The 9,941-nt window shown below is 33.2% G+C and overlaps 2 protein-coding genes across 2 annotated transcripts; both read left to right on the top strand.

Annotated features, from left to right (window-relative positions):
- Nucleotides 1-263: 263 nt before the first annotated feature.
- On the top strand, nucleotides 264-5,694 carry LOC134259652 (sodium-coupled monocarboxylate transporter 1-like). Its single transcript, XM_062742251.1, has 16 exons — nucleotides 264-629; nucleotides 863-931; nucleotides 1,233-1,284; nucleotides 1,431-1,498; nucleotides 1,683-1,763; nucleotides 2,019-2,092; nucleotides 2,316-2,453; nucleotides 2,688-2,823; nucleotides 2,948-3,036; nucleotides 3,129-3,241; nucleotides 3,461-3,531; nucleotides 3,626-3,712; nucleotides 3,881-4,128; nucleotides 4,432-4,532; nucleotides 5,022-5,140; nucleotides 5,395-5,694. Exons 1-16 carry the CDS (start codon nucleotides 303-305, stop codon nucleotides 5,623-5,625), a joined length of 2,004 nt encoding a protein of 667 aa, XP_062598235.1. The 5' UTR covers nucleotides 264-302; the 3' UTR covers nucleotides 5,626-5,694.
- A 2,248-nt stretch (nucleotides 5,695-7,942) lies between these two features.
- Nucleotides 7,943-9,556, top strand: LOC134259643 (uncharacterized). Its single transcript, XM_062742244.1, has one exon. The coding sequence runs from the start codon at nucleotides 7,972-7,974 to the stop codon at nucleotides 9,304-9,306; it is 1,335 nt and encodes a 444-aa protein (XP_062598228.1). The 5' UTR covers nucleotides 7,943-7,971; the 3' UTR covers nucleotides 9,307-9,556.
- Nucleotides 9,557-9,941: the final 385 nt, after the last annotated feature.

Genomic DNA, 9,941 nt, shown 5'->3' with positions numbered 1-9,941 from the left:
TTCGATTGTCAACTCCCTCAGATATTAAAAACTTGGTTTGGCAGTGAAGTTTTGCCTGTTCTTGCTATTTCTCTTTCACGCTATGAATGAAAGGGGGTATGTTCGAAACAAGTACATGAAATATACAGATGAGATACAGTAGGATTATAATATTAAGGTTAATTAAATCACTTCGAACTAACCAAATGATGAACTACAGTAGTAATCAAAATTCAAAATCATGCTTGCCCTTATCTGAAGATACGGGTTAAGATGTCGGAACATTATAACGCTTCATCCAAAGGCATATCATCCACATCAATATGTCTAGCTTCGTAGCTGTTGACTATGTTGTTTTCTGTATTACTATTGCGATTTCTCTTGGCATTGGTGTCTACTATGCCATTGCTGGCCAGAAAACCACCTCCGAATATCTTGTCGGAGGTCGACAAATGAAAATTCTACCCGTGGCAATCTCTCTCATGGTTTCGTTTGAATCCTCCATTATGATGTTAGGATTTCCCGCGGAAACTTATGTTTATGGAATGATGTTTTGGTTGTCTAATTTCGGATTTCTTGCCTCGTGTATTATGGCTACCCGCATGGTCGTGCCACTTGTACATCCATTGAGAATTACCAGCATAAATGAGGTATTTAAAGGAGTTTATCAAATTTGATTTTTCCCCTTTTTTTAAGTAAAATGTTTATGCTGATTAATGGTGAATTATAAACATTATCCTCTAAAAAACTGAAAAAAGAAATTCGTACTTAAATTGGCTCTCGCGCAATTATTCAAAAAGTGGTGTCCATCTTGTGAAATAAATTCCATAACCAGCTATAAAACATTGAACATCCCTTTCATTTTTTATAAATAATTTTGCAGTATTTTGAATTACGATATAACAGCCGATATGTGCGGTTGCTGAATCTGACGTTAGGGTACATTAATTACGTAAGTTTTATCTCTTTTTTCTATTTATTTCAATTAAATAATATGAAGGTTTTTAAAAAAAGTCTTTGTCGTTACATTTGTGCACATTAATATTTAAATAACAAATGTCGTTAAGAAAATTATCATTTCATTTGTCTCTCACATCTGTATTTCTTTAGGATTGTGGCATGTATTATTTATTATGAAACCTGTAATGGCTTCTTGTCTAGTATAATGATAAAATTTACTATGTTATATACACATATGTAAAGCAATGCTAGATAAATCAGTCTTAAAATAGGCAATAGTTACTGTTTTTCAGATTTTATACATGGGCATTGTGTTGTTTGGTCCTGGTATTGCCCTGGAATCAGGTACAAAAAGAGCGCCACTCTGAATATTTCTACAATCAGCATTACTGTAATTCTACAAAATTTTTCATGAAATTCAAACAACATATTAATGAATAGTTTTCCAAAAAGTATATTGGATGGTATAACACAGTTGATACTCGTTTCAGTGACAAACTTTCCTATGTGGGCTTCTACTCTAGTAGTAGCTGTATGTTCGGTGATATACACATCCATCGTAAGTACTCATTATTAAACATGTATGCAGATGTACGTGCAAGTATCTTTACTCCATTTATTCACAATATTATTCCAATTATATCTATTATTTATACCTCACTCTTTATTTAGAGGGCGAAAAGTAAATACCCAAATGACAAGCAACATTTGCACGTTCTCACTTTCTCTTAATTGTCTATTAGGGTGGAATAAAAGCAGTGATATGGACAGATGTATTTCAAAGCCTTGTCATGTTCATGGGTATATTTGCCATTCTTATAAAGGTTAGTATTTAATTAACTTAAAATGCATAATATTTATGTATACTCAGTAATTGCTAGCATGGCCTTGCTTCTTTTTTTGATAGAATCTAATCATTCAATTTTATCATTTTCATTTTATAATTAATTTTTATAATTTTTAAAATTCATTCAAGATGAGACAATGATAAAGATTAAAAATGTAAATAGGTATACATGTAAAATTTTTTTACCAATTTCCAATTTTAAACTCAGATTAATGTCCAATTTCTTTTGAAGGGCACAATGGTTGCCGGTGGCGTATCAAATGTAATCGAGATTAACAAAAATACAGGAAGATTAGATATGTTCAAGTAAATATTTCATTTTATGATTTTTTACAGTAGTTTTATGTCCTTTTTCAATGTTACATGAATTAGGAAATCTTTATGTATGAAAAGAAACAGACTTTCAGTGACTGCATGTAAAATGTAACGTACAATATTTGATTATTGGTACATTGTTTTTTAGAATGATTGTAAAATATACCAGGCAAGCGCAATGAAAGACAGAAAATTTATATTTGATTATTTCCAGTTTTGACCCGGATCCTACAGTCCGACATACGTTTTGGAGCCTTGTTATTGGCAGTTGTCTTCGTATGGCGAGTCTCAACATCGGACAAACCTCGGTACAAAGAATTGTATCCACGCCCACCGAGAAAGCTGCTAATAGGTGGGTAGATCTAAATCATTTGTCTTTTATTGTCTATATTATATTTAACATCACAGTAAGATGTAGTACTAAACTTATCTTTTTGAAACATTTTCCAATTTTAAATGCAGCAGAATATATATCTTCATCTCGGTAAAATTCTTTTCTCAGAAAACTTCGAGATGCATATCGCGTCTGTACATTTTTAATACTTTGTTCAAAAATAGCTGTTTACACCATGGTTCTCTTTCGTAGAGTGCTCTTTTTAGCTGGACCTGCTTTCTTCATTACCCTCACTTTGGCCACTCTAGAGGGAGCCGTGGCTTATGCGTACTTTTCCTCCCTTGGTTGTGATCCTCTCAAGTCCAAAAGAATTTCCAACCCAAATCAGGTAAAATTGGGACGAAAAAAATTAAAGCAGCTTTGATGTAGATCATTGCAACGATGCAAATAGACAGTAATTTGAACGTAATCTTTAAGTTTTTGTCATTCAGAAATGGTAAATACAATTTCAGGTTGTGCCATTCATGGTTTTAGAGATTTTCAAAGATGCTCCAGGAATGGCTGGGCTGTTCATGGCCTCCCTTTTCAGCGCATCATTGAGGTTAAATATTTATTATTTTGTCCAGTTCATACTTTTAGCTACATGTAAAGTATAGCTCTAGTATGGTGTTTGACAATTAAATCTTCTTTCAGTACACTTTCCTCGGGGTTGAGTAGTCTCTCAGCTTTAGCCATTGAAGATGTCGTCAAACCAAAGTTTAAGTCCTTGTCAGAAAGATCGGTGACATTAATAGCAAAATTATCAGGTCTCTCTCTCTCTCTCTCTCTCTCTCTCTCTCTCTCTCTCTCTCTCTCTCTCTCTCTCTCTCTCTCTCTCTCTCTCTCTCTCTCTCTCTCTCTCTCTCTCTCTCATAAACACTAAATATTGAATGGTAAAGTTTTCACTTTATGTAACAAAATAGAACAGAATAGAATTAACAAATCAAACAATATGTTTATTAAACTCTGACGACATATTTTCATAGTTGTGGTTATTGGTGCTCTCTGCGTCGGGGTGTCCTTTCTTATAGCAAAGATTAAAGGACCAATGTCGCAGGTACATGATATATAAAACAATTCTGTTGTTATGATACAGCTCATTAATATCTTCATAGTTTTTGCTTTTTTCTGACTGATAAAATTTTCCACAGATAACATTCAGCGTTCTTGCTGCCTTTGGTGGTCCTGCATCTGGACTATTCCTTTTCTCCGTGTTTTGTACTTGGGGAAATGCAAAGGTTTGTAGCTGACGTCTGCAAAATTAAAAATAAATCTCGGAACGCTTTCAAAATTCAACTTCAAACTTCATTCACAATTTGGTCTATATAAGAGAAAATATCAATCGGATGGTGAAGGGCTTGTATTTAGCCTACAGGCAAATCAATAAATTGACGAAAATATTTCAGGGAGCTATCATAGGAACACTGCTTACTGCAGTTATCGGATTGTGGATTACTAATGGACAAAACTTCTCCACAACCCTTAAACGTACTCCGGGACTGCCACCAGGACCAACAGACAAATGTTACGATATGACGTCACTGTCAAATATGACGGTTATGAGTACAACCATGATGCAGAACACTTCTTGGACAGATTATTACACCACAGAAACAACAACTGATTTTCTCACAGCATCGATTCAACAAAAACCGTACGTTATGTTTTAAAACCTTTTCATATAAGGAATAGAATACATATGTATCATAATATTTAAGGGTTGGAGCACAATCTATGTGGGATTTTCACAAAGCTTTTTGGTGATTAATGCAAATAACGTATAACGTAATAAACTTTAAAAGAGCAGAATATGTCCTTTTAGGTTAATTTTCTTTCCCATAAATTCTAATGATATCTTGAAAATAGTAACTGAAAAAACAAATAGTTGAAATGGTATTCATTATTTAAAAAAGTGGATTAAGTATTTTGATAAGACAGTTTACCTGCATCTTTTCAGGCAAGGTTTGGACCGTTTCTATTCTTTATCATACCAATGGCTCACTGGATTCCTTATCATTGTATCCCTGATATTGTGTTCATTGGCCAGTATAATAGTGGGTAGGTGTCCTTAAGGATAAATAACACAAACAAACTTTTTACAGAAATCAGGAATATTTCTCATAGACTTACATTTAAATTGACAACCTGAATGATGTTTACCGAGTAAAATGGGTGAAATTTATAAGATTTTGTCATAAAATTCGAAATTTCTGCAAAATTTTGTATGGGATTATATAGGAAGCAAAACAAAGTCTCAAATCTTAGCACCAAGGAAAACCTACGATTTCTTTATATTTCAGGGATTTATTATTTATGTCATTTCAAATCAAAATCAGTCAAAAAATATATATCAGTCCGTGCATCCATTTTTTGTTTGTGTTAAGTACCCTTAAATGAAATGTTAGCGTTCAATTTCTATCGTCAATATAAACTTTACCTTCCTTATGTAAAAATTTAAATGAAGACATGATTTAAAATTATAAAAGCCTCTCTCTCTCTCTCTCTCTCTCTCTGTCTCTCTCTCTCTCTCATTTTAATATTTTTCAGGTCGTCCTGATCCGGCCACGGTAGATGTTCGTTATGTTCTTCCATTTTTTGACCAGTTCTTTCCATTTTTACCGAAAAAATTGCGAAAGAAGTTGTACGGAGGGGTACCTTTTGAAAAGGCAAAATTAACTTTTATATAATTGACAATTTATTTTTACTTTTTTTTTATTAAGTTCACAAAAATGTTTGTGTATTAGGTAAATGAATTGTTTGAATGATGGTCATTTTACGTCCTTTGCAAAAATTGCTTACAATGTATAACATAGTTTAAGGCAGGATATTTTATATGTTTTTGAATTAACTTTATTTTGTACAAAATGTTCAATATAATTTTTACACGTAATTATAACAACATTTAATTCTTTTAAAACAGAGAGAAGAATTGATTAAGAAATTGTTAGAAGAAAAGGAAAAGGAGAATGAAATTGAAGTACCGGAAGTTTTAGATAAACGTAATGGCGGTAGCAAAGAACACGTGGAAAACAGACCTGGGGAGTCTTCTTCATTAATGCTAAATGATGAATTTCAAAAAGAACAGGCAGATATCCCAGCAGATGAAGTAGTTTTATTAAACATTTCAACGGCTAAAAAAAATTCTGTATGAAAATGGATGATTAACTTATGTCGCATTGTTATGCAATATTTCATATAAACTCAAGTTATTAAAATTTCATTTTTGTAGTCTTTTTTTATATAATTGTTTTATTAATTGTAATAAAAAAACAGGAATAGGTGCATTCATTACTCATTATTATAATTTAATACGTATAAATATATTTTTTCTAAATATCACGTTGAAATACTTCTACAAATAAAAGAGTCGCCCAAGTGGCTCAGTGGTGAGAGTGTCTAATCTAGAGTCGTGAAGTATCAAGTTGATTTTCCCTTACTTCTGACAGAAGTATCGTTCAGTTTCTACTGACAAATAATTATACTAACTTATAGCATGACCAAATGCTTCAAAATTCCGCAGTTAGTTTAGGGACAATTTACTTACTCACTAAAACTACTTACCCGTCAATATGTTGAAATTTTTTGGAAAAAAGATTTCCCACCTCCTACCGACCCAATAATTTTATCCCGAGACAGCAGAAAATTAGCCTTAGTACATAAGTCCTCGAACCGCTTCATGCGTCATCGGAGACGCAAGTGGAGTAGGCTGTGACGTCATAGCTAGGATTAAATCTCGCTGCCTATCACTTTGAAATGATATTTAGATTGTCACGAATATCATGAAGGAGAAAGGTATGTAGGAAATATAAATACACAATTATTAGAAGTTAAAAAAAATTCGAAGAAAATTATTATAATTTATGCGCCATCAATGAATAACCAGTGTGTCTCGTGTTTGATGTTTTGCCTGTTATCAGAATGGATGAGAATTTTAAGTATCTTCTCCAGAAGGTTGTTGATGCTCTGTTTTAATACATGTATATTGATGGAAACACACTACAAAATCCGCTTCATATAGCTTAAGACTGACGAAACAGGGGCAAGGCAAAATTATTTCAATAACTGCAAATATCTGACGTATTCTCTTTAAAGAAAGTTAAAATCGTTATAATTTTTATAAAGAATGTTAAATAATTTCATGATTTTTTTCCAGTTTGAAGAGGATCTGTGCCCTACCTTTGATAATTTATACTTGTTCTTGTATTATAAAACCTATGAGCAGAAAATCATTTGCACTCTTGACAAGCTTGCAGTCTCATCGTGCAAACTTTTAGTTTACTATGCAGAATGATTCATATTCCAACAATGAAGAAAGATAAAAGTATTTTGCTCTTTAAAAAGCTCTTGTTTGGCAGAGAAGCTTAGTTTTGTTATATTAAATGATCATGAGACGTATGCAATTAAAAAAAGTTCTAGTTCATACCATGTATAGCTAGAGAAATGCGTTTAGTACTACTCAAGGAAACCCATAAAAAATTAATTAATATTCAATTTTTCATAAAAACCCTCTTTAGAAAGGTAAGGACATTTGTTTCAATAATTTGTAATACAGCACTTAATATCAACAGCCATATGAATTAAGCGTCGGTAATCATCAAAGGCACATCCTCTATATTTCTGTCGGTTAAATATGTTTTACTTATTGGTGATGAATATTATATTTAGGAAAATCTATTTTTTCAATTAAACACCCTTTAAAAGCTTAAAAATATTTTTTTTAAATAAAAAGAAACAAAACCGTGACGATAAATTTTCTTGTTAAAAGTTACATGAAAGAGTCTGATAAGTAGAAAATATAGAAAATTGCTTATGCTTAAGTGTCTCTTGTATTTCAACATAAAAATGCCAACATTTATACTTTTACGCCATTCCATAAATAAGCAGTTCAGAACTACTAATGAAATATCTGATTTTCTGACCCAGATAGACCTGAGATATTTATATAAAACTATTCGCTATTAATGGTCTGCTTTGGATTTAAAGATCGTGTAAAATTGGTTGCGACGAAGATTTAAGTATATGCCTTGTTATTGATCACATTTATTTAACAGGCTTGCTGAGATAAAAAAAAAAGTTAAAAGATAGTCAATTAAATGTTTCTGCTTCCTCTTCCAGTTTTTATGACCACTTTAATAATCTCTAGAGTAGTTCCTAACGATCTTGAAATCCAACTAGATTTTCTGAAAACGTAGACTATAAATATATGGCGAGTTATTCTTGCCATCAACACATATTCAACTAGAACAAACAAAACACATATTATAGAGATATATTATGGAGATTTATATTGTCAACATTTTCAGTCGTCGAAACTAGAAAAAAAATCATATATAACAATCCATGTATTCAATGTTTTTATTTGTGTCTTATATCCTTAAAATAATTAGCTGAAAAAATAACTTAGACATGAATTCTATTTAATATGGCTGATACTGAACGCATTACACTTATAAACATGTGATTTCTAGGTAAATGCTACTTTCGTTTTTTATCCGAAATGGCAGGTGAAGGAAAACTGTTGAAGAATGCCTGGAGGGCCCCTGAAGACGTATTCGGTCCGGGAGAGAAATCTCTGAAGTCCCAAATCCAAGCACAAACAATGAGTTATGATTTCTCAAGTGAGGAATGGAAACAAGCCTGTACTGTTGTGGATGATGTCTTGGACATAATTCTCGTGGAACTCCGAAACCAGGCACAAAAGTCGTTTGAAGGTTTGACTATCGATGAAAGATTTATCCGCCAAGCAAGCGCAAGGCAGGGATTAAAAATAGAAGTTCCGGATGAATTTGATGCCATTGTTCCTTTCAAACTCACAAGTCTGAAGATTCAAGAGGTGCGACTTAAAAATAGCAATGGGCAGCTTATTCCAGGACAAATGCGCCTAAGAATTATCAATAGTGCCGATCTAAACACTCTTGTTCCCAGGCTAAATAGGCTAGGAGCATTTCAAATGGACCAAGGAACATGTTTCATAAATACCAGAGTCCTCCAAGAGCAGGTTTTCAAATCTCTAATGGATAAAACTTTGTATGCGAGCCACGACTCTTTGGTAAGAAAAGGATACTCCGTCACCCGTGGGTCCAGACCACCTACCATGAATATTACCATTTCTTCACGTTTGCGATTTCCCATTGATGTTGATTTTGTACCAGGTCTTGATTTGGGACGGGAAGCTGTAACAATTCCAGATACTGTCACAACGCATCCGGGATCCATTAGGATTGACTTCCCAAGATTCGGCCTCATGAAATGGGTCAACAAGGAAAACCCAAATATTACTGACAAAGACAAAGACTTTATCTGGCGCAATTGTTCATCGTCTTATGAGAGGTATGTGTTCGATATGTGCCTTGGGAACAGAGAACGACTTTACATTGTCACAGCATGTCGCGTCATGAAAGCACTTGTCAAATGTCTTAGAAAAAGACAAAATCATGCCGCCAACTTGCTGACATCATACCATCTGAAGACAATCGCCATGTACTGCATACTTCTGCTGACGGTACCCACAGTGGCGCCACCCGATCTTCACGTCAGTGGTGTTCGCGAAGCCCTGGGTTATTTCTTGAAGTTTTTGAAACTAGTTTTCGAAAAAGAAACTTTGCCAGAATTCTTTTTAGGAAATGAGTACTTGGAAAGAATTTTCCCTGATTCTTACTTTGCAAATGAACACAGAAAATATAATTTGTTTCAAAAAGAGAAACCAAAGCAAGTGGAAGCTGCGAAATACTGCTTCAAAGAAATGGAGCAGACTCTCTCTGGCTGTTATAGCTATGAGAATGTACGGGAATCGGTAGTTAGGAGTTTTGAGAATCGTGTCCTCAGAATGTAAAAGACAAAACATTACGTATGCAATGGAGCACATGCAATATATATGTTTGGGATGATTTTTTTTTATAAATACAATGTACTGGAATATATAATGAGAGAATTTAAAAAAAAAAATACATACGTATATGATATATGTATTCATGATTATTTATAACACTTTTATTTGTTGTGTAAATATTGTGGGCGTTTTACAGCTGTTTATGCATATATGTGTATACATTGCAATATGCTTAAATAAATTTAAAATAATGTGTTACTTTTATTTATATAAATTTATCAGCTTTTAAGGATACACCAAAGGCTTTTTTCAAGATTTTTGTCAATTTTGAGATTTTTGGCTGAGAAAAGAATGCTAATCATTGCTTTATAATGCATGAAAAATTCTTGCTGATTATTACATGGTTTTCTAATTATTTAACAATAATCAAACATAAACACTAACACATGTGAATGTGCCGTTATTGAAGCTTCTGATTCGGTCTGTAACTGCCTGCTTCTGAAAGGAGCAATAAATCACTGTGACCACTTGGGGAATTCTTCACTAGCCACACAGAGGTTATCAGTAATTAAACTACATGGACTCTAGATTTAGGGAAGGAGATCTAACAGGTCACTAATGACCATGAAATAGGAGGT

Source organism: Saccostrea cucullata, unplaced genomic scaffold (assembly GCF_032062105.1).
Source record: "Saccostrea cucullata isolate Sc308-1 unplaced genomic scaffold, CSIRO_AGI_Scuc_v1 ctg6024, whole genome shotgun sequence".
NCBI lineage: Eukaryota > Metazoa > Mollusca > Bivalvia > Ostreida > Ostreidae > Saccostrea > Saccostrea cuccullata.
This window is presented reverse-complemented; position numbering and strand designations above follow the sequence as displayed.